At 44.5% G+C, this 23,794-nt stretch overlaps 1 protein-coding gene across 1 annotated transcript; it reads right to left on the reverse strand.

Annotated features, from left to right (window-relative positions):
* Positions 1 to 817: 817 nt before the first annotated feature.
* Positions 818 to 20,729, reverse strand: LOC138824840 (coiled-coil domain-containing protein 174-like). Its single transcript, XM_070019205.1, has 11 exons — positions 20,624 to 20,729; positions 19,969 to 20,073; positions 19,323 to 19,423; positions 15,659 to 15,717; positions 12,785 to 12,968; positions 10,372 to 10,467; positions 8,881 to 9,023; positions 8,423 to 8,517; positions 7,467 to 7,599; positions 5,475 to 5,633; positions 818 to 3,882 (listed from the first exon to the last, which is right to left on the reverse strand). Exons 1-11 carry the CDS (start codon positions 20,663 to 20,665, stop codon positions 3,587 to 3,589), a joined length of 1,413 nt encoding a protein of 470 aa, XP_069875306.1. The 5' UTR covers positions 20,666 to 20,729; the 3' UTR covers positions 818 to 3,586.
* Positions 20,730 to 23,794: the final 3,065 nt, after the last annotated feature.

The raw sequence follows: 23,794 nt of genomic DNA on the forward strand, positions 1-23,794 counted from the left end.
CAAATGATCCCCAAGTCTATGGCAAACACAGGGCTAAGCAGAGAAGGAATCTCATGTATATGGATTTGAATATTCTTTCGGGAATTTTACAAGTAAACAAAATGATTTAGTGAGCCAATTCAAACAAACTGTTCTAATATACACAAAGGCCTGGAGGAGAGGTTACAAGGAAAGCATGAGGTGTGGCCAGAGGCAGGTTTTGCCTCTACTTGCTCCCAAGTTTGCATGTGGGGTATCTTGACTTCACTTGCTGATTGTTCACTTACTAATGGAAGCTGTGTGGCTGGACAGAACCAGTCATGTGGAGCTGCATCAGGTGCTAAGGACCTATATCGCTAGTTTTATTTGCTGTAACGTAATTCTATTGTTGGCTATCTTAAATATTTGGGGAACAATTTGGACTGGAACATACTTCAACTGTCTTTTTTAGGACATCTCAATATGGATCAAATATTGCACATAATGTCCAAGCTATGGATGGCTATGGGTGGTACACACCGGAATCCCTAGACTGGGAGGTGGAAACATGAGGACTGTGGAGTTCAAGGTTAGCCTGGGCTGTATCTTGAGATCCTATCTCAAACACACACACACACACACACACACACACACACACACACACACACACACACACACACACACACACACACACACACACACACACACACACACACACAAAGCACAGAGAGCATATTCAAACGGAGATATTTGCTGTGATGCAGGACACTCTGAAGACAGTGTAAAAAAATTTAAATTATCTCACTGATAATTTCCATGAATTAACTACATGCTACCTTTTGGCCAGCTTGGGTTGAACATAAAACATCCAAGTTAATTTGGCTTTAATTTTTTTATTTTGTGATATTGGGGTTTATTATTTTAATCGGATTTTTAAAATACTGTTCTTCGTAAACAACATTATAGTTATATTTCTATTAGACTGCTGCTTTAGAGCATGGATCTGAGTACACCAACGCCATCTGCTGGATACACTAAGTGGTACCAAACAAGCTGGAGACTTCCTGAAGGGGTACTAACACTTGAACTGTGGGTCTAAAGCAGAACAGGATATAGCTGGACTCACAAAAACTGAAATTTATGCTACAAGGAAGGTACTAGGAATAGGCTTGTACAGTCTCTCAAATCCCAGGGAAATCATGACTTATTAGTCACAGCCAACATGCACAACTGATTCTGTTCACACTAGGTGCTCTAGGCCAGGACAAAAATGCCACTTGGGGGGCCCACCCTGAAGTAGGCTCTGGATGCCATCTGGCTGATCTTCTGGTCCCTCCTTCAAGGGTACCACCGCCGCCCCCCTCCCCGTCCCCCACCTCCCAGCCCCCTCCTGAGTCCTCACTTGCCCTGCCTTACAAACATTCACTACATCTTTCTCATGGTCTATTTCCTGTTTCCCATCTCATCTTCCTTTTTCCATTTCTTATGACTCTTAACATATAGTCATTATTTCTTTTTAGTTTTTTTTTGCCTTTTCCTCCTTTGTCCTTTAAGCTGTTTCAACTGGTTGGTCTTTAGTCTATTTAAGTTGGTCTTTTGTAGGAGTAATTGCTATCCAGTTGTCCCAGCCCTATGTGTTGAAGGGACTATTAGTTGCCCATTGGATGGTCCTGGTGCTCCTGTCAAGTCAACTGACCATGAGTTAACTTCTATTGCACTGATCTATCCATCTGTGCCTATGCCAGGACACAACAGGTATTACAGCTTTGCAACTGGACTTGAAATCAGCAAGTGCAAGTCCTCCAACTTTGTTCTTTTAACAAGATTGTTTGGCTATTCCGAATCCCTTTCATTTCCATACGAATTTTAGGATCAGCTTGTCAATTTCTGCAAAGAAGATAGTTCAATTAGTGGGGTTACACTTGCATTTATTCAGAGGTATTTGCTAGATTAGGCCGACAGAATGACAATAGGTAGCAACTCTGCCAATGCTATGGATTCAGAAGTAAGAAAATTTTTGTCCAAATCTGCTTCACTTGAGGCAACAAGGCTATGAACAGAGAGCACTTGGAGCATGACTTCTGTAGAGGTTAGACATAGTGGCATTTTGGTGACCAGTTGCTGACCCTCTCCCCTGCTCCTGTATGTCATCTGTAGTGAGGATGAGGGCACTCCTGTCCGACGCCACTGTGCTGGAGAAGTCAGCCACAGAGGCTGGATGCTATCTCCTTCCCACTTCCTCCTTCAGGGAACTTTGAAGACTTAAGCTGAGTTCCAACAGGACACCCACCAGCCTGGGGCCTGCCCCAGAGAGTCGGATGGGCATGGCAAACAATTCCCAGCTACTTATCTGTGCTATACAGGGGTCCCTCTGACAGAGGCAGGGCGGTCTCTAGCCTAGTGCCATTCCTTGGAACCCTGCCTACCTGGACACCTCTTCATAGTAAGGACACAGGGACCTACCTGCTTCACTCCACACAAGCATACATCTGATGCAATCAGGAAGGCCTAGGGCAGTCTGGAGTGTCAGCAGGAGGACAGGACAAGCTAAAAAGCTCTAATTGTTATACCCAAGATGCACTGAGTCCACTGAATCTCTGACCAGTCTCAGTGGACTCCAGAAATGTTTCATCAGATAACTACTGTGCACAGAGATGTGGAAAGCCTTCCTGGATTACAAAGGCACTCTCCCTGGCCTCACTATTTCAAATACTGCACCAGCTCCAGGATCTTCTGGGGAAATGGATTACTTTGCCTCTCTTAAGATACTCTTCCTTTGCCTGCTGGACAATCAAGAGCTCCTTCTGATCTATGCTCCAACTAACCTGTATGCTGAACCTTTAAATAAAGGTACCTAATATGCTAGTGTTTGCAAAAGGACTGAAATTCATAATTCATAAATCTAAGTCATGGGAGTAGGTATGAAATAGAGAGCGTAAGCCCAGTGCTGGTGGTTCACGCCTGTAATCCTAGCTACTCAGAAGGCTGAGATCTGAGGATCACAGCTCAATGTCCCCATGAGACTCTTGTGGTAAGAGTGCTAGTCTTGAACAAACAAGAGCTCAGTGCATAGGCCCTAAGTTCAAACCCCACAACTGACAAAAAAAAAAAAGCATTATAAATGCCTGGACTGGCCAGGCACTGGTGGCTCACGCCTGTAATCATAGCTACTCAGGAGGCTGAGATCTGAGAATCATGGTTCAAAGACAGCCTGGACAGGAAAATCCATGAGACTTATCTCCAATAAACAACCAGAAGTGGCGCTGTGGCTCAAGTGGTAGAGCTCTAGCCTTGAGATGAAGAGCTGAGGGACATCACCCAGGCCCAAAGTTTAAACCCCATGACTGACCCTCTCCCCCAAAAAAGAAGCCTGGACTGCACTTGCATGAAGCAGAGCAGGTTTCTTCTACACCCATTTGTAATAAATACACAGCAAGGTAATGAAAAATTCCCATTCTCCCATTTACCTTCCCCACTACTGATAAATCCAGCCTAGGACCAGCCTGTGCCTTCTCGGGAAAGGGAAAGAGGATACAGGTACATTTCAGTCCCCAAAGTTGTTTCTCCTCCTCTGGGAGAGGAAGTCACCACTAAGGGTACAAACCCAAGTTCAAAATGCTGTTGGAGATCATGTTACTTGTTTATAGTATGATATCATATCATCCAGCGTTTCAAAATTGACTGTGGGGGCTTGTGGTGTGGCTTCACGAGCAGGCGGGGGTGGCATGTGTGCAGTGCGGGGCTCCGGGCCCTCGGCACAGGGCTGCTCGGGGTCACTTGGTGCAGGTCCAGATCTGTTCCACATTTGGCTACTCAAAGAAGTTCTCTTTTGACCCACAAAGTAATCTGATGGTGGGGCAAACTCAGGATCCCGCTCAGCCCGGAGATCTGACTGTCTCTTCGACCAGTAACCAAAGGAAAATTCTAGTGAAGATGAGAAAGAATAGTTAGAATACTGATTAATTAATTACGAGATAAATTCATTGTTATTATTTGCCAATTAGCTTATACATGTATTTCTGAAAAGCCATTTTCATGCCTGTAATCCTAGCTACTCTGGAGGCTGAGATCCAAGGATCCTGGTTCGAAGCCAGTCTGGGCAAGAAAGTCCCTAAGACTCTATAACCACCAAAAAGCTGAAAGTGGAGCTGTAGGCTCAAGTGGTACAGGACTAGATTTGAGTACAAAAATTCAAGAACAGCACCTAAGTCCTGAGTTCAAACCCCAGGACCTAAAAAAAAAAGCCATACTGAACTCTGGAAGATAAGAAAGGCCAATGACAAAGCTTTGTCATTTGTCATTTGTCAAACATATTTTATATTGCCGGGTGCTGGAGGCTCACATCTGTAATCCTAGCTACTCAGGAGGCTGAGATCTGAGGATCACAGTTCAAAGCCAGCCCGGGTAGGAAAGTCTGTGAGACTCTTATCTCTAATAAACCACTCAGAAAACCAGAAGTGGCCCTTGGCTCCAGTGGTAGAGCGCTAGCATTGAGCTGAAAAGCTGAGGGACAGCACTTAGGCAGAGTTTAAGTCCTACAACCAACAAAAGGGGGGGTGGTATTTTATATCTACAAATAGTATTAGCAGCCAGGCATCAGTGGCTCATTCCTGTAATCCTAGCTACTCAGGAGGCCGAGACCTGAAGGGTCAAGGTTTGAAGCCAGCTGGGACAGAAAATTCTGAGACACTCTACCTTCAACTTAATCAGCAAAATGCCAGGTTGAAGATATGGCTCAAGAGGTAGAACAATAGTTGAGTATGAGATACTTAAGTGAGAGGGCAAGGCCAAGTTCAAGCCCCTGTGCTGGCACATTTGTGTATACGTACACACATATGCATACATACATACACACATTTACAATCAAGAAGTGACTTTAAGATATGGAAAGATTAGAGAAAGACTGTGAAAAGGCTTGCAGGTTCTGAAGACTGTCAAAAAAGGCTCTAAAATTCACTTGAAGAGAAAAAAAGAAAAAAATGGAATAGTCAAATCATTTGTTTGACAAGATACGGTATATCATACCAAAACATAAACTTTCATCTTTTGTTGAATTTTGTTGTCTTTCGTTGAGACACAGAAGAAATGTGTACAAATCTTAACTAAATTGTCATTCTACAGTATAACGCCACACAAAAACAGCACTAATTTAAACTTTTCCTTTGTGCTTCAATAAAACAAAAAACCCAATAAAACAAAAGGAGCTCCATCCTTTTGGCATGATGCCTTTGCAGACCCTGCTCTTTTATACTTGCATTTTACAGGTCTCCCGACTAGTGTGGAAAAGAAACAAGTTTAAGACTTTGAGGTTTCCTTAGACCTCTAAGGACCTTCAATACTCACCAAGGGGCTGGGGGTGGCTCAGCAGAGGGCCTGCCCAACATGTGCGAGAGCCTGGGTTCGATCCCAGCACCATAAACAACAGCACCATACCAGAATCACACTTGGGTAAAACAATGCACCCTCGTAAGGCTGCCGACTGGAAAAGGTTTCACACCTGACACCTTCTCCCTTACCTTTTCCTCGGTCCCACTCTCTGACGTGAGGTACTCCTGGCCTGGTATCCTTCCTCTCCTGGATGATGACTTCCACCTTGCTGCTCTGGGGAGCTGGAGCTGGAGCTGGAGCTGGCATAGCCTTTGCCTCTGATGGCAAAGGTCCAATAATGTCTCCATCTGTTTTACATATGGAAATAAGACCTCATTGTAATACTTTTTAAATGACCATGCTAGTCCTGAGAGTAAAAGCAACATCTAGTATTTATAGAGTACCTATTACATCCCAGGTGGCGGGCTGTGTAAGCACTTTATATACAACTAGTTATTGAACTCATAACAAATTAATAAATGCAGTATTCCATTTTATTCCCACTTTGACACTGAGGAAGACTCAGCTCAATGTTAAGAAAGGACTCAATGTTGAAAACGGACTTTACAACTTCGGGGGAGGAGGGTAGAAGGAGGAGTTGGGGAGATATGGAGGGAAGGAATAGTAGGGGAAAAACAAAGGAGATGTAACAATGTTCCATAGGAAATGTATTCATTACCTTACTCATGTAACTGTAACCCCTCTGTATAGTATCTTTACAATAAAAAGTAACTTAAAAAAAAAAAGGACTCTAAACCCAGGTTCAGAGATTTCAAAGACTGCTCTGTTATGCCCCCCAAGTTTTCCTAAGCCAACAATCAAAGGATCAGAAAACCCCAAATTAGCCAAGTAAAGCATCAAGCCCAGACAAAGCAAACACAGTCAGGGTGCTATGGAGCCATAACCTACAATGTGCTATTCAATTATGGCCATTTCTAAAGTTTCTAAATTTTAAAGAAAATATTTAAACAACAAACACAACAAAAACCCACTATGCTGGCACTTCACATCTCCTGGCATATCCCAGAGACAGAATAAAAACAAATAATATGCAGAGCTTAACATGTTACCATGATACCATTTAATGAAATTAAATAGATAATTTTCCAGTTTGTAACTTTTCAAAGGTAAAGTTTTGTCCAGAGGTTATAAAATGGCCTACTGTCTTTATCTTCTCGGTAATAAAACGGTCCAGGTTCAGCTGGGCGTGTGGTCGCCTCAAATGAGAGGTCATTTCCCAACTTCCCCTGTGCTAAGCACAGCCTAGTTTTGACCCTGCCATCAGGAGCAGCACTGGGGAACAGCAAGATGGGAGAAGCCTAGGATGTGATGAGCTCTGAGGCAGAGCTACTAAGATACCCTGATCACCCCACACCCTGAAGAGGGAAAACAGCCTTCTGTGCTCATGAAGGCATTCTGGAAAGGGTGTCTGTTGCCTGGTTCAGAGTCCGGCCATCACACATAGGAAGAGAAGGCTGACTGCCTGGGGTGCTCTGTGGTGTTCCCCAGGGACACGTGCTCCAAGCTCCCAATCCCAGTCTAGGGCACAATGCTTTGGAAAATTACCTATAACCATTTCGCTAAATTCTTTAGTTCCCAACTTTGGGAACATATTTTTTTGAGACTATATTATCACAAATAAAATTAAAATCTAAAAACTAGAAGAAAGAATTTTCAATGGTTTTACCACAAAGACATGGTAACTATTTGGGGAAACAGATCTATTCACCCTGACTTAAAGATTACACAATGTATACTTGTTTCAAAACATCAAAAAGCACTCAACACAATTTTTATTTTTTTATGTACACTTACATATGTACAAGATTGAACTTCACCTTAGATGCCTTTGTCTAAGTCTATATCTATGTTTTGAATGCCTAAGTCTCCCTTACTAAAATGACATTCCAGGAAACAACCCCATATATAGTTTATTAATATCTCTGTCTACTGTCGAAAAGGACTAGAGTGTCACTCTGTACCACTTTTGTTCTAAAAACTGCTTCTAGCAGTGCCTCAAAAGTTCATTTTCTGCCTACAGATAAAACTAAGTGGTGATTCCCACAATGCCAATCCCATCAGTGAGCATCAATGGGACGAGCATGCTCACCGTGAAATTCAGCAAGCAAGACACAACTTACCTCCATTTTCTTCTCCTGCCCCATCTTCTTTGCTTTTCTTCATCTTTTTTTGTCGAAGCTTAGAAAGTCTTGCTTCTAACATAGCTTTTCTTTTTTCCTTTATGTTTTCTCGTTTTGTTCTTTGATCTGTTGTCTTAACAGGATATAGAAAGTTACAAAATTATTTGAAGCCAAATGTACAGTATTTCTGCTTAAATGAATGAAATGATTTTTTTCGAAAAGACTGATTTTCACAGTATCTCTAAAAAGCTCTCCTTGAGACCCTGAAAACAAACTTATTACACAAACATCTGATGTTTTCCCTTAAAGAAACTTTATTTTCTTACTCAAACCATCCCCAAAACACCGCAGATTTAAAACATGAAAGTCACATTAGGTCTGAAAAGTTTCTTTTGGGGAGGAGGAGGGTACTATTGGGAGTTTGAATTAGGTCAACAGTGTTCTACTGCTTGACCCATAGCCCCCAGCATCTTTGCTTTAGTTTTTTTGTTTTTGTTACTTTTAATTTTTTTAATTGTTTCTAGAAAGGTGATAGACAGATGGGCTACTGTTACATAAGTCAGGTATTAAGTACATTTCATGTGGACAGTGTTACTCCTTTCTTTATTCTCTCCCCCCCCCCCCTTTATTTTTGCACTGTTTACCTTGGCCAACCTCACATCATATACCTCCCATGTAGCTAGGAGGCCTACGCCACCACCACGCCAGCTTGTTTGTTGATAGGGGGTCTTGTTAACGTTTTTGCCTAGGCTGGCCTTGGACTGTAACCCTCCTGATCTCCATCTCCTGAGTAGCTTGACACAGTTCTAATTTTAAAGTTTAAAAGCACAAGAAACCTTTACACGACCTACTATAGCATTTTGAATTCCTACTTTTATTTGCTGCTTTTTCTGCACAACAAGCCCAACGAAAACCAGTTACTGAAATCCTTAATTTGACTTTGAATTAATTTGTACCTGTTCCCGTAGCATCTCTAAAGTTTTCATCTGCTTGTTTCTCAACTCTTTGTCTTGGGCAAAGGCAAAATATCCAACACCGAGTTGTCGGGCCTCTGAAATAAGTCAAAATTATTCAAAAGATTAGATGACTCTATCAGTAAAACACTCAAGATCTCCTAACCTAAAGGAAACACAGTGATATTTACACACTTTAAAAAAAATTAGAACTAGTTTTCATTGTGTCCCATGTGATAAACATAACAAAGATGCATAAATTTTAGCTATGGCTGTTCCTACTTTTCTCTGGAAATGTAATGGAACTTCTATGTAATGGAAGGTATTCCAATTTCTAGTCTTTTTTTTTTCTATAAACAGAGGGATTATCTGAATTTCCAAAGCAGCATCTTGACCTCTGTGTCAGAGCTGTTGGCAGGTGGTGACAGCAGTCCTTTCAGAGCACTGGAGGACAAGCATACCATTTTCTCGGATGTCTTCATAATGGACGGGCCCCACTGGCTTTTTCAGGGCTTCCCTTTCCTCTTCCTCCCATTGCTGGCGCTGAAGTTCTTTCCTCATGTCTTCAGATAACAAGGTTTTCTCATTCGCAGGACTAACAAAGCTAGTAGAAGAACAGAGCAAAAAAACTCTTCAAAAAGACTGTGGGAAAGCAGTGCCTAAGCTCAATCCATTGGATCTGGACAGGGAACAACACAGACACATTTTAGTGGTGACACTACAGCTGGAATCCAGGCGTGGAGCTTGCTAGGCAGGTGCTCTGTCTGTCACTAGTCACACTCAATATTTTTTTCTTTCCTTATTTTTCTGGTGGGGGTCTCATATATTTGCCAGAATGAACAGCAATCCTATTATACAAATAGGATCCGTGCCCAGCTGGGATGACAGACATGACTATTTTGCACCTGGCTCATTTGTTGAGGCAGTCTCACTGACTCTGCCCAGGCTGGCTGTCAACTGCAGTCCTCCACTTCCCAGGGAGCTGAGGTCACAGGTGTGCCCCACCTCCACCTCCAAGAAACACTATTTGATAAAGACAACAGTTACCTAGCAAAGCTTTCTGATCAACAATACTGGTATTTTCCTTTTAAATCAAGAGCCAGATGTATTATACAGGCAAACTGGTGTCTTGCCTCAGCATTCAAGACAAAAGCAATGGGCTGTAGTAGTACATGTCAGTAGTCTCAGCACTTGGGAGTTAAGAGACAAGAGGATCATGAGTTCAAAGCAAGCCTGGGACATGGCAAGACACTATCTAAAACAAAATCAAAACCAAAAAAAAACAAAAGAAAACCAAAAAGACATAACTTTCCTTCTCATCTTGGTTCTGGGGAGGAGGAAAAAAGAGGCAGCACCGGCAAGGAGAAAGAACTCCTAGGAACTGTTAGGGAGGGCCTAACCCCATGCACAGGCACCACTTCTTGTCCTGGCAGATGGCCATGGTCTCTGCTCTCCCTTTCTTGCTGAGTCCAGGCCTACCTGTAAGATTCCTGGCTTGGAAGGCTCCGACAAGATGGAGCATCTTCCAACAATTCTCACACAAAAGTTACTTGTGATGAAAAAAATGTAGGCACTTTACAGATATTCCCCAAATATTTTAGCAAGTCATCTCATTCTAGCCCTATCCACCGCACCCTCTCCACTTTCTCTCTCACACACACATAAATATATAAGAAACAGAAAAAAAAACTAGGCTGGATGCATGATTGCAGTGGTATAGCTATATAAGCAAGCCAAGCAATTAAGAACCCTAATACTGGGCAAAATAGAAGAGATGATAATCCATGGAAACTGTTTCCTGGGTGTGGCTCATGTGCATACAGATACTCTATCCACTGAAGTGCTTCAGTAAATATTCTCAAACATCAGAAAAAAAATCTTTGTGGAACAATAAAGATAACTGGCAGTGATTAAACAGTGTCTCCTGGTAAGAGGTGCACACCAAAACTTACAGTCTCCCTTGAAGGTTTTTGTCCATCTCCAGCAGGTCTGGCAGGTCCTTCCTCATGCAGCGCCGAGACCGCCCCAGAGAGTCCACGTAGTCCACCCTGAAAGGAAAGTGAGAGGCTAGGGACAAAGTCTGGTGCACAGGGGCAGGTCTCTCTGTCAGGCAGCTAGTGCAGTGAAGAAATGCAGGCCTTGTGAATGCAATTTTAAAGTCAGCTGAAAGAATTCAATCTAAACAATTATTTGTGGTTTGATAAACATATAAATAACATTTTTAATAAAAAAGAAATAATATGACTTCATTACCAAGAACCTTGAACCTCAGAGATCACTACCATTAAGAACATGTTTTCTAAAAGACCCACTTTCTAATTCTGCCCTGCTTTCTTCTCATCGGTACAATTTTTTCCATTGTGTTACAGATTTCCTGATTAAAAGAGGTGGTATTTTTCAGGTATTTTTATTAGAAGGAAGCAATCACTATACCTATTTCTTCATCTTTGCCCTAATTACACAGCAGAGACAAGGCAGCCAGCAAACAGCACAGCACATGAAATTCTGTGACTTTCTACCAATAGGAAAGATCTGTGGGTTCTCACAGAAAACATTTTATTTACAATAAGATACAATGCAAGGTATCTCACATAGCCTTTTGCAGGATGCTGACAACACCACAGGAACCAATAGGTACTAGTGAACCAATTCAAGGTCCATCAGTCTCTTTCCTCTTAAGTAATGCTGATTTTCATTGTTAGCCCATTATCTAAAAATGCAGAAATCTACTACTATAGTTTATAGCTGATTGCCACAGATATGAAACTTCCAACTGCTAAAAGCAGATTAAAAAAAAAAAAGTGAATGGGAGGAAACCAGCAGGCCAGATGGTCTGTGTAATTTACAGTATTTTTACAGGAAGATTTTTCCACCACCTGGAATGTAACTACTGTTACAAGGATTTTATGAACTGTTATAATTCTAGCATTTAGTGTTAAAATAATACTTGCAGTGTGTCTTATTTCATATATGGTAGCATGTGGCGCTTTGCATTGTCCCTAGACTCAAATCACTGACAAATTGCTTGTAATCATATAGGCATTAATAAGCAAAAATAAAATGAGCTTTCAAAGGAAATGTAATTTCTTTTCAGAAAAGCAATCACAAAGTATTCTGTTCTTCAGTGGGCCTCCAAAACAGATCCTGTCAGCAGAGAAGGAAGACAGCAGTCAGCAATGGCTCTGTTTCATTAGTAATTGCTTACTGAGCAGCCTGGCTGCCTGGGCAAGCTTGGAGCTTCCAGGCAGAGTGAGCTCCCCTCTGCCCCATCTCTTGGGGAAGGTGGGAAACATGTGAGAAGTCCTTACTATTTTTCTGAAGCCCATCCAAGATCAGATGAGCATTCAGATGATGAAGGCATTGATAAAAGAGGATACATGTTCTCTTTGTTCCTACAGCAGAGCCAGACAGTGGCCAAATGTTCTTTAAGACATAAGCTTTTTTAGAAGGTAGGTAGAAAGCCACCTGTTTTATCTTAATAGAGTGTTATTTCTGGACTACCACAGACCTTCAGTAGTATTTGAACATAAGAACTTGGCTTCCTATAAACAACGGCCCACAGGATCACAGCCTGATAAAATGACAAAATATGCCACAAACAGTCCTAAGCAAGTTCTAAGAAATACCCCATAATGAGGACACGGAGTTTGACAGCAGGTCACAGTCAAGATTATTAAGTCTCTAAGCAATGTCCTGTGTGCGGAATGAGTGTCTAGGGAGAGAAAATAATTACAATGGAATCTTCCTTCTAATTTCTACTGACTTGATTGACTCATAAGCCAGTAAGGATGTGGCATCCTTCACATAAACAGAAAACCCAGGAAGATTTCAAAAATGAAGCTTTACAGAGTATCTGTTTATGCTCCAGAGAGTAAATTCTTGGGCAGCCTAGATTGTTTATCTCTCTCTCTTTTTTTTTTTTTTTTTGCCGGTCATGGGGCCTGAACTCTGGGTCTGGGCGCTGTCCCTCAGCTATTCAGCTCAAGGCTAGTGCTCTACCACTGGAGCCACAGTGCCACTTCCGGCTTTTTCTGTTTATGTGGTGCTGAGGAATCGAACCCAGGGCCTCATGCTTGCAAGGCATGCACTCTACCGCTGAGCTACCTTCCCAGCCCCTATTGTTTATCTCTTAATGCTAAATGATTGTGGAAACATGGAATGAGACACTCTAATCTCTATTTCACAGATAAGACTCTGGGTCTCAGAGAAGTCAGGAATTTGGTTGAGGTCACATAGGGAGCAGAAGGTAGCATCCACATCTCACTAGCAGAAAACATGCTGGACGGGGCTTGCCCACGACCAACAACAACAAAAAGCTAACATAAATCTGAAAGTGTCACTCTGCTCTCTCCCGCTATCACCCACCATTCCTCACTAGGGTCCTGCGGAGGAGGTATGTCTCTTTCAGGAAGGTTGTCGCCATCTTCGTCATCATCCCTTTCTATTCCTTTCAAGGACTCTCTATTGACACCAAACGCCTCCATTTCTCTGCGTCTGTCTATGATCTTCTGTGTGAAATCCACAAGGTACATATCTTCCACTTCCTCATCTAGGACACAAAAATCAATTTTCAGGTTACTGACATCAAGGAAGAAAACCATGCCTGGGACTGGCAGACAGTCATCACGCTCACTGCCTGGAAGCTCAGGTGCCCATGGTTCACAGTGTTTCCACCCTAGAGTGCTTTGCAAAGACTCAGGGCACTGGCACCTAAGAGCAAGCTGTCAACTGGCCACTGGAAACATGGATCACACACAAAAAGATCTTTTAAAAGCCCCAAATTTTTCTTCTTACTCAATAAGTCATCTGAGCAAGCAATACAGTCTCAGAACACCATTTTACAACCACCAAAACCCTCATTTTCAGTGACTTTTGTAGGAGCAGAATAGCATTTCTTCTGCTGCAGATCAGGACAGTGGATCTGCAGGTGCAACAGCCTTTCTAAGCACTGGGCTGTACCTTTGCCCCTTATTAACCAGGTAATGGGCAGGGCAAATGTTCTGCAGGTCATAACTCAGGTAAAAGTAGCCATCTGAACTTCTTTCAAGCTCATGGACAAGGCTGTAGAACACACGGCGCTCTACAGGATACTGTCTGCCCTGGGGCTGAAGAGCATGTGAGGAGCTAAGACACATGCTGACCAGGATACAGCAACCCACAACGTTAGTTTAATTTCACCCAGGACAGCTCACATAATTGCAGACAATATCATGTGAAGTTTTGCTATGGTTAAGGTAAGTGAGTATTTTTCTCTGAGGACACAGATAAAGATATACTGAGCAGCTACTAAGAGTCTCTGTCACCAGCAAGCACTGTAATCCCGTTTAGAGGAGAGTCTCCGAAGCTTATTGGCTCAAGCACACAGGTCAGTATTGCCATCAAGATGCAGGCTGGAAGCCTTGTCCAGACTAGATCTGGACATCCACAGTCCTTTGGACCTGGTTTCTGTTTCAATGACTCAAGCCAGAATCAACAAAAACGAGTGTAGTAATCAGCCAACGACAAATGCTGGAGGGGATGTGGAGAAAGAGGAACCCTATTACACTGCTGGTGGGAATGTACACTTACACAACCACTTTGGAAAGCAGTCTGGAGAGTCCTTAGAAAGCTAAAGATTGACCTCCCTTACAACCCAGTCATACCACTTCTAGGCATCTACCCTGAACAACAGGAACCAATATACAAGGACACGTGCACCTCCATGTTTATTGCAGCACTGTTCACAATAGCTAGGATATGGAAACAACCCAGATGCCCCACCACAGATGAATGGATCCAAAAACTGTGGTATCTATACACAATGGAATATTATGCAGCCATTAGAAAGGACAAAATAATGGCATTTGCAGGGAAATGGATGGAGCTAGAAGGAATCATGTTGAGCGAGGTAAGCCAAGAACAAAGAGACAAACGGTACATGGTCTCCCTGATAAGTGGATGCTAAATCCAAAATGTTAGGTGATATGACAAAACTAACAGGACTTAAGAAACAAAGAACTCCCATTCATCTGGTCGAACCACTACTAAATATCCCCATACTGCTGATCACATATATGGTATATAACATGTGAGCACCGTTATATATTACAGACTGTGATTGACAATTTGCTCCAGGAAAGTTAGAATGAACTTGTGACTTTAAATGAGTATCATCATTCCACAATACTGTGAACTTCCGGAAATTACGTAATCACTTAATCACAATTAAAAAAAAAAAGAACCCCGGGGAAGGGAGGGAGGGAGGGGATGGTAGGGGGAGAACAATGGAGGGGGTAACAATGTTCAAGAGGAAGTGTACTCATTACCTCACTCATGTAACTGTAACCCTCTGTATACTATCTTTACAATAAAAAAAAAATTAAATTAAAAAAAAAACAAAAAAAACCCGAGTGTAGTACTATCTCAGAGAAGAGACGTGCTCTCTGGAGCCCAGGTGCAGGAGCACACTGGTGAGGCCACCTGGTGACAATCACCAACTGATTCTGCAGAAAAGTAGCAAAGCCTTCCCACACCTCCCAGCTCTTGAGTGTCTGTGTGCGAAGGGACACTGGTTGGCCCACACCCAGCCTTCTTCTCTACCACTGGGCCACTGCCCCAGCTAGGGAAGATGGCCCTGCTCAGTGCTGGCCCTGTCCATGCCCTGCTGATCTACTCGCATACCATTCCTACCACAGAACCCATTCCCCAGTTCGCCAAAACCCTTAAGGCAGTATCAAAGATGCTATATGTCCAGAAAATAACCTAAGCACACCATCATTCTTCCTCCCTTCTGACAATGAAAAGTGTCCTGCCTCTCAAAATCCCTCCTACTATTTTTTAACCCAAATTAGTGTTGAAAAAGAAGAGGTATGTTATTCCCATTGTTTTAAAGCAATCATATGCGCCTCACAGAAATAAAACAAAGAGGAAAAATGGGAGAAAAGAACCTGGACACAGTGATATAACTCTAACTCTCACCTACTTTCTTTTTTACTTAAACAAAGATGTAAACTTAACCTTAAACTTCAGCTATAACATAACGATGGCCCACTGAAACCTTTTTAGACCCATGAAGGGCTCTGTGACACCTGCCTCACTGTAGCCACTGGGCAATCAGTGGACTATCCTATCCTGTTTTGGAGCAGCACTGAAGGCAAAAATCTCTCCCTTTTCTTACAGCTCTTTAAACATATTAATATCCATGCTACCTATGAGTTACAGAAAATGAAGTAAATACAGAAAATAAATTATTGACATTACCTATAAAGTCTCCTTTAGTCATTTTTTCATATAACTTGGCTTTTTCTTCTAATTTTTCCCTAGGAGAAAAAAAGACAAGTATTAGGAATAGTCTTACAACTGCCGTTTCTGGTGAGGGTGCCACATCCCCAGCCCAATCACAGCCATTTCCCCAGTGCCTGGTGCAACCAGCACCGACTGCCCTGTCCTGGCACTTGTTAGATATGGACACATCTATGTTAAAAACAGCATGAACAATACCGTGACACACTAATAAGCAACACTGGCAACGGAATAAGCAGCTTCTCTGCTTGTATTAATTCTGGTAACATTCTGAGTACTAGAGGCAAACACCTGTAGACCATGCACTGTGAGAATGAAATACCACATAAATTACTGGCCAGCTGGGCATAGTAATTCTTGCCTGTAATCTTAGCTACTGTGAAGGCAGAGATGAAAAGGATCACAGTTTTGAGTTCAATCTGGGCAGAATGGTTAGGACTCCAGCAGGAATGTCAATACAATGACAAGCAACAAAAAGGCAAGAGACTTATAATAGATTAAAGGGCTTGTTTTAGTCAGACTTTGCATCACTGTGATGAAATACCTGACAAAAACTCCTTTTGAGATAAAAGGACTTAATTTAAAAATAGCTCAGTTCAGAGGTTTCAGTCCATCATGGTGGTGGGAAGACACAGTGAAGGAGGTTGTTTAACTCATGGCAGCCAGGAAGCACAGTGAACACAGGAAGGGGCTAGGCAGAGTGGGAAATCTTTTCTCTTCTAAGGGACATTCAGGTATTTATAACATCATTGGAGGGTCATACAAGGAATTATCAATACTGACAGACAGGCCCCTGGCAGCGCACAAACACGAGTCTGTCTTGTCCTGTCCTGTCCCATACCAATGATTTTGAGGGCCCAGGCCAAACAATCCCCACCCTTGCTGGATGCACCCAGTGACCTCTTCTTGCCACCAGGTCCCATTTTCCAAAGTCCCACTACCTCCAATATCTATTCAACAGCCTAGTCAAAATTCAAATCCATCCACTGTTATCATTCACTAGGTCTCAGCCCTCATGATCTAATCATCCGTGGAAACACCGCACAGATACCCCAGAGGTGGGCTTCCTAATTTTTTAGGCACTGCTCAGCCCAGTCACATGGACAACCAAGATTAATTATCAAGATAGGTGTCCATGGCTCCCACCTGTCATCTTAGTTACTCCAGGGGCTAAGATCTCAGGATCCCAGTTCAAAGCCACCTCAGGCAGGAAAGTCCATGAGATTCTTATCCAATTAACTACCAAAAAGCCAGGAGTAGAGATGTGGCTCAAGTGGCAGAGTGCCAACCTCAAGCAAAAAAGCTAAGGGATAGCATACAGATTCTGAGTTTAAGCTCTACTACTGGCACACACATGCACACAAAACCAAAAAACATTAACCATCCCAAGGACCAAAGAGAATTGATAACTAAATATAATATGTAATCTCTAAATCCTGAACGTAAAAACAGCTATATAGGATGTAAATGTACTGCATAATCTGAAATATGGACCACAAAATGCTAAATTTGTCTTACCAGGGTTACGTTTCTTGTGTATGATAGCAGTATTGTGACTATGTGAGCTAATGTCTTGGAACTTGCAAGACATGATGAAAATAACTCTAAGATAAAGTGTCATGACACTCCAGTGTCCCTGTACCTATACATCTGTGCAGGGGTGGAGAAGAAAAGGGAAGGAGCAAAGAAAAAAAAAAGGAAATGAGAAAGTACGTTATTTGCGAATTTAGGTGAAGAGTACTATAGTAATCTTTGTTCTCTTCTTTGGGAGAGGGCAAGTTTGGGGTCTATGATGCTAGACATTATATCATCTAGTCCAAAAACACATGGGACACTTCTTCAAAGAGTGCTGACAGGGCTGGGAAGGTGGCTCAGTGGTAAAGTGCTTGCCTTGCATGCATAAGGCCCTGGGTTCGATTCCTCAGCACCACATAAGCAAAAAGAAAAAAGTCGGAAGTGGCGCTGTGGCTCAAGTGGTAGAGCGTTAGCCTTGCGCTGAAGAGCTGAGGGATAGCACCCAGGCCCAGAGTTCAGGCCCCATAACTGGACCCCCCCCCAAAAAAAAAGAGATCAAAGAGTGCTGACAAGGGCAGTGGTGGGGGTAAAGCTCAGTGGCAGAGTGCTTTGTTCAATATGCATTCTGTTCCTAGAACTATAAAAGTAAGTAAATATTGCTTGTTAGTCAGTTGTGGGCTTGAACTTGAACCCTGGTTATTGTCTCTGAGGTCTTTTTGCTCAAACTAGTGCTATACCACTTTGAGCCACAGCTCCACTTCTGGTTTTCTGGTGGTTAATTGGAGATGAAAGTCTCAAGGACTTTCCTGCCCAGCCTGGTTTTGACCTGCAATCCTCAGATCTCAGGCTCCTGAGTAGCTAGGATTACAGATTTGAGTCACCGGCATCTGGCATAAATATTGTTATTAGCATAATGATCTAACAAAAGCTCAAAGCAGGACCCTTAAGCAAAGAATGTTTTGTTTTGTTAAGGTACAATTTGTACACTAGCTCATGCTGCAAAAGCAAAAAGAGCTGAGGATATGGTTCAAGTGGTAGAGTTCCTTTCTAGCAAGCATAAAGCTTTGAGTTCAAATCCAAGTACCATCATAACTAAAAAATTAATTTAAAAAAAAAGGTAACATGCATGGCCTCTTATTTTTAAGAGGCTGGCTGACCCTGCATAAACCTATATTTAATTAACTGGGAGTCAAAATATTCAGAAACATGTTACATTGTTGCTGATATGTGCTGCATTAAGAATGCAATAAGGCAGGTGCTGGTGGTTCCTGCTTGTAAACCTACTACTCAGGAGGCTGAGATCTGAGAATCCTGATTTGAAGCCAGCCTGGGCAGAGCAGTCTCCTTGAGGCTCTTATCTCCAATAAACCACTCAAAAAAAAGTGTAAGTGCTGGGTGCCAGTGGCTCACACCTGTAATCCTAGCTACTCAGGAGGCTGGGATCTGAGGATCACAGTTCAGGAAAGGTTGTGAGACTCTATCTCCAATAAACCACTCAGAAAACCAGAAGTGGTGCTGTGGCTCAAGTTGCAGAGTACTAGCCTTGAGCTGAAGGAGCTGAAAGACAGTGCCCAGGCCCAGAGTTCAAGCCCCATGACCGACAAAAAAAAAAAAAAAAACCCAGAAGTGGAGTTGTGGCTCAAGCGATAGAGTGCTAGCCTTAAGCACAAAGAAGCTCAGGGACAGCGCCCAGGCCTTGAGTTGAAGCCCCACAACAACCAAAACAAAAAAACAAAAAAAAGACTGCAATATTGCTTTTGCTTATACTAAAAATATACGGATTTGTTGTGGTTATTATTATTATTCCCTAAATGCTACAGTGTAACAACTACAGTGTTAAGTCCTCTAGGGAGGACAGGGAAGTGTAAGGAAAGATTGCACATATTATATGTAAACGCTCTAACACTTTATATAAGGGACTGAGCACCCTCAGGTTTAGATATCTGAAGGAAAAAGGAATGGGGTACTGGATCTAAGAGATGCCCCTCAGATATTGAGGATCAACTGTGTATTTATAAGTGTATTTGGCTTAAAAACTGATGTGCATCACATCTGCACATCAAAGAGTGAAACCAACACTGCTTGGGCATCCTCAATGTAACAGTACCTTGCTTTGTCCAAAGTCTTCTGTTCCTCAATCTTCTGCTCAACATCCTTCTCAGCTCTATTTGAAATCCCTGTGTTCTGTTTGTTCCAAATACTTGGCTTCTGGAGAAAAATTCAAAAGGACAAAACAGAACCACATTACTGAGAGAAAAAAAAAATCTCTTGTCTTAAATAGGAGATCTGCACATGCACAGCTGGGGCTAAGAGCCCAAACTCTACTAACTGCATCCAATTGCTTCTCCACTGTCTTCTCCACCTCATAACTTTGCTCTAGTTCAACATGTTAACAGAAATGTATATACTACAGAGAATTAGTCATACAGATAGTGGATGCTCTTGCCTATAAAACTCAAAAGCTATTTACAACTCAAAGACCCTGATTTTTTGGGGAAAGGAGTGGGGTTGGATACAGAAAACCTATAACAGATTATCTTCCATGAGAATGTGAATAATCTGTGAAAGTATTATAATGTGCTTGGAAAACATTTTACTGATTTCTATTTTAAATGACTATGTATGCAAATGGTCAAGTAGGTTTTTTTTCTTTTATCACATTTATGGTATATACAATACTGATGCTTTCAAAAAATCTTAGTACGGTGTAACTTTCATGTTTGCAATCAGCAGAGATAGATTTTTTATTTTACCTTATTAGTTGTCTTGGGTTTTCCCAAAACTCCAGAATCCTTCAGAAGTTTTTCTTGTTTGAATTCTTCTTGTTTTCGGAAGAGTTCAGCCTTAAGATCTACCAACTGGAAATAAAACCAGTAAGTAAATAAAAATATTTCAATTCTCGCAGGTGAAAGGGTTGCTGTCACTGTAACTCTCGAAGCAGTACTTCGACTTCCTCTAAATGAACTCGGACTGAGTCACATCTCAGTCCAGCTCTCCAGTAGCGAGGGGAGAGCGACACTACGACTTTTACGTGTGTCCTCTTCAGACTCGAGGTGTTTTTGAGTCAAGGTCTCACTGTGTAATCCAGGCTGCCCTGGAACGCCTCGACCTCCTACATGCTGGCGTTACAGGGGGGTGTCACCAAGCAAAGGCTCGACAGTTGCTGTTCTACGGACAGGGGGTGTGTGTGTACGAGCATCCCCTGTAAGTCGCGCGTATCCCGTAAACACTTGTGGAAAGCGGCAGTGACGGGGCTCAGCGGTGTGCGCGTGCGCAGTGCCGGGCGCCAGGTCGGCGTCACGGCCCTTCCCGCCCCGCCATGTCGGGCCCGTGTGAGGGGAGGGAGGCCGAGGCTCTCCCGGCCCACACAGGGCCGGGGCGGAGGCGCGGGGCCCGGCCCACACTCACCGACGACGCCGTCACGTCCAGAGGCTTTTTCCGACGGTCCATGGCCGCGCCGTCCGGCCGGGCGGCGCCGACGCCGCCTCCCAGGAACGCCGAGGGTCCGCGAACGCCGCCCGGCGCGGCCGGAAGTGAGCGGTGACGACGCCGACCGCGTGACCCCGGCGCCATCTTAAGCGCGTCCGCCGACGCCATCTTGGGACGGTCCGCGGCTGAGACCGACGTGCGGCCGGCGGGAAGGGCGCGGTCACGGCCGCCATCTTGGGAAGGGAAGGGCGCGCCCGGCCGCGTCTCGGGGGTGGGGGGGAGGGAGGGCGAGGCTGCCTGCGGACCCGCCGCGCGCCGCACGCCGCCGCTTTGCCCGCGCCGACCGAGTTTCACAGAAGTCACGTGAGACGAAGGCTGGGTGTCACCCTCAGTGGCGGCCGCCCGCACTCACGTGCTTAGTGACTCTCCGCGGCGCCCCGCCCCTCCGCCCCTCGGCGCCCCGCTACCCCTTCCCTCCGTGGCGCCCCGCCCCTTCGCCCCGCCCCTCCACGGCGCCCCGCCCCTCCCCTCCGCGGCGCCCCGCCCCGCCCCTTCGCCCCGCCCCTCCGCGGCGCCCCGCCCCTCCGCCCCTCCCCTCCGCGGCGCCCCGCCCCGCTACCCCTTCCCTCCGTGGCGCCCCGCCCCTTCGCCCCGCCCCTCCGCGGCGCCCCGCCCCTTCGCCCCGCCCCTCCGCGGCGCCGCAGCCCATCCCGACGAGTTTTGTGTCTCCTCTTCCACACATCGGCATCTTGTGAGAACACGAACGCCGGAACCTGGCTTCGGGCGCAGCAATTGCAGTATCACCATTCGCTGGCTCTGTGAGCTTGGGCAAGGTCCTCTGTCTGTGCCTCAGTTTCCAAATGGCAGTACATCTATCTGCCTCATGAGACCTACTGAGGGTTAACTTAGGTAAATGAGTGAGGATGCAGCCGTCCCCGGGGCGTTCTTTTCAGAGCGCCAACCCATCTCAGGTAGCGTCTCAGGCACGGACCTAGGTCTGCTGGGGAAAATGGCAAAAGAGCCCAGGCTTTCCCATTTAGAGCCTGGGGCTCAGACCCACCTGCACCCCTTTAGTTACCGTGAGATGTCCCATCACCCTCCAGGCCTTGACTCTCCTCTTTTCCAGCTCGGCACACAGGATGTGTGAGCTCAAGAGATGGAAATGGGGTGCAGACTGAAGTTCTACGCACACATCACCTGCTGGGCTCAGCGGCTGAGCTGAGCTGGGCTCTGGCCTCCAGGCAGAAGGCACATTCCTAACAGTAGTCTGTGCTGTCACACTGCATGCTTTGCAGTGTTTTGAGTGCCAGTTGGTTCTCACCCCAGTTGGGTCCCCAGGATGTAGGACTGGGTGGCTAATGGATTCTCTTCCTCTTGTTATCTCTACAGGATGTTCTTTGTGTATTGAATCTCTTAGGTGGGGAGAGATGACCTTCTGAAACAGACAGCAATTACTTTCCCACAAGCACAGCTACCCAGCTCTACTCTTACCTGCCATAACCAGACCCTGCTTACCAATGGGAAAGCTCCCAGGGATACAGTTGCAGTCCAGACCTGCTGAGCTCAGCCAGTACTACTACTGGAATATTTCAATACACGGTAAAGTCAACAGGTTTAGTTTAGTCCAGGGCATCTTTTAACATGTGAAAACCACTTTCTACATATCCTGCCTCTGCAAGTGAACAGTGTGCCTCCCCCACGCATCCAGCCCACAGTGCCTTCACACCTTTGTTCCCTCTCCAATGCCACTGTCTCTGACAATAAATTACTCAGCAGGGATGAATGAGCAGAGTCCAATGTGTGAAAAAAGATTAGGTGGAACCTAAGAAAATTAGCTTCCAAGCAAGGGCACAGGATGAAGCAGAAGGCTATGGAAGCCTGGGTCCTGGATGACAAAGTAACTAGCTTTGATTAGCATTAGGCAAGAATCTGTAATTGGCATTATCTTTGTCAATGTCTGCAGCAACCTCAGGGTTGGTGACCTTATTATTCTCACAGATGAAAGCCAGAGTAGGCAAGCAAGGTCACACAGCTTAAACTGACACTAGGATTTGGACCAAAGTAGCCCAGAGGCAGACCACATGGTTTCATGTTATGTGAGTTTTGTCTTCATTCGTGTGTGCATTCAAGCTGCAGGATAAAGGGGAAATTTAAGCAGGTGGCCCTAGGATGTTCCAATAGGAGGGACTAAGGCAGTCAGGAGGCCTGACTGGACACAGGCATGCTGGAAGTCAGCTGAACTCACAAGTCTAGAGCAACAGGATGTTAATGAAGCCTGGGGGACAGAAGCTTGAGGCCCACAGTTGGAAACAGAAGTGCTGAGGACTCTACAGCAACAACTGGTACCCAAATGTGGCCCTCGCCCACGTCAGAGCACAGAGCACAGAGCTTGCTCACCGCGTCACAACCCTACCACACAAACTCAGACAGCTGGAACGGGGTCCAGATCCATCCATACCATAAGGTGTTGGCCTCATAGGGAGGGATGTGAAGAACATTTCTCCAAATTCTTGAAGCCAAGCTGAGGCTCCCAAGAGGAGAGACAGAGGTCAGGTGAGAGACCAGCTATTCCAGGGTACAGGCTTGGAGGTGACTCAGCTGAGCTCAAGAAATCAGGATATGCAGAAAAACAACTGCTTCCTTCTCACCCTGTCTTCTACAGCCACCCTAAGAATGGTACCTAAAACTGAACACCAGTGGCTCACACCGGTAATCCTAGCTGAGAAGGCTGAGATCTGAAGATTGTGATTTGAAGCCAGCCAGGCAGGAAAGTCTGTGAGACTGTTATCTCTGCTAAACTACCGAAAACGGTAAAAGTAGAGCTCAAGTGGTAGAATACTAGCCTTGAGCTTCAAAAAAGTCTCAGGGACAATGCCTAGGCCCGGGCGTGTGCGCGCGCACATGCGCGCGCACACACACACACACACACACACACACACACAATGTTATCACAAGAAAGTAACAGAGTTAGGCCCCAGTGAATCATGCCTGTAATCTTCCTTACTTTGGAGGCTGAGATCTGAGGATCCAGGTTCAAAGCCAGCCCAGGCAGGAAAGTCAGGGAGACTCATCTCCAATGGCCCACCAAAAAGTCAAGTGGCAGAACACTAGCCCTGAGTGAAGAAGCTCAGGGACAGTGCCCAGACCTGA

The sequence above is a fragment of the Dipodomys merriami genome, unplaced genomic scaffold, assembly GCF_024711535.1.
Source record: "Dipodomys merriami isolate MVZ:Mamm:240054 unplaced genomic scaffold, mDipMer1.0.p SCAF_13, whole genome shotgun sequence".
Classification (NCBI taxonomy): domain Eukaryota; kingdom Metazoa; phylum Chordata; class Mammalia; order Rodentia; family Heteromyidae; genus Dipodomys; species Dipodomys merriami.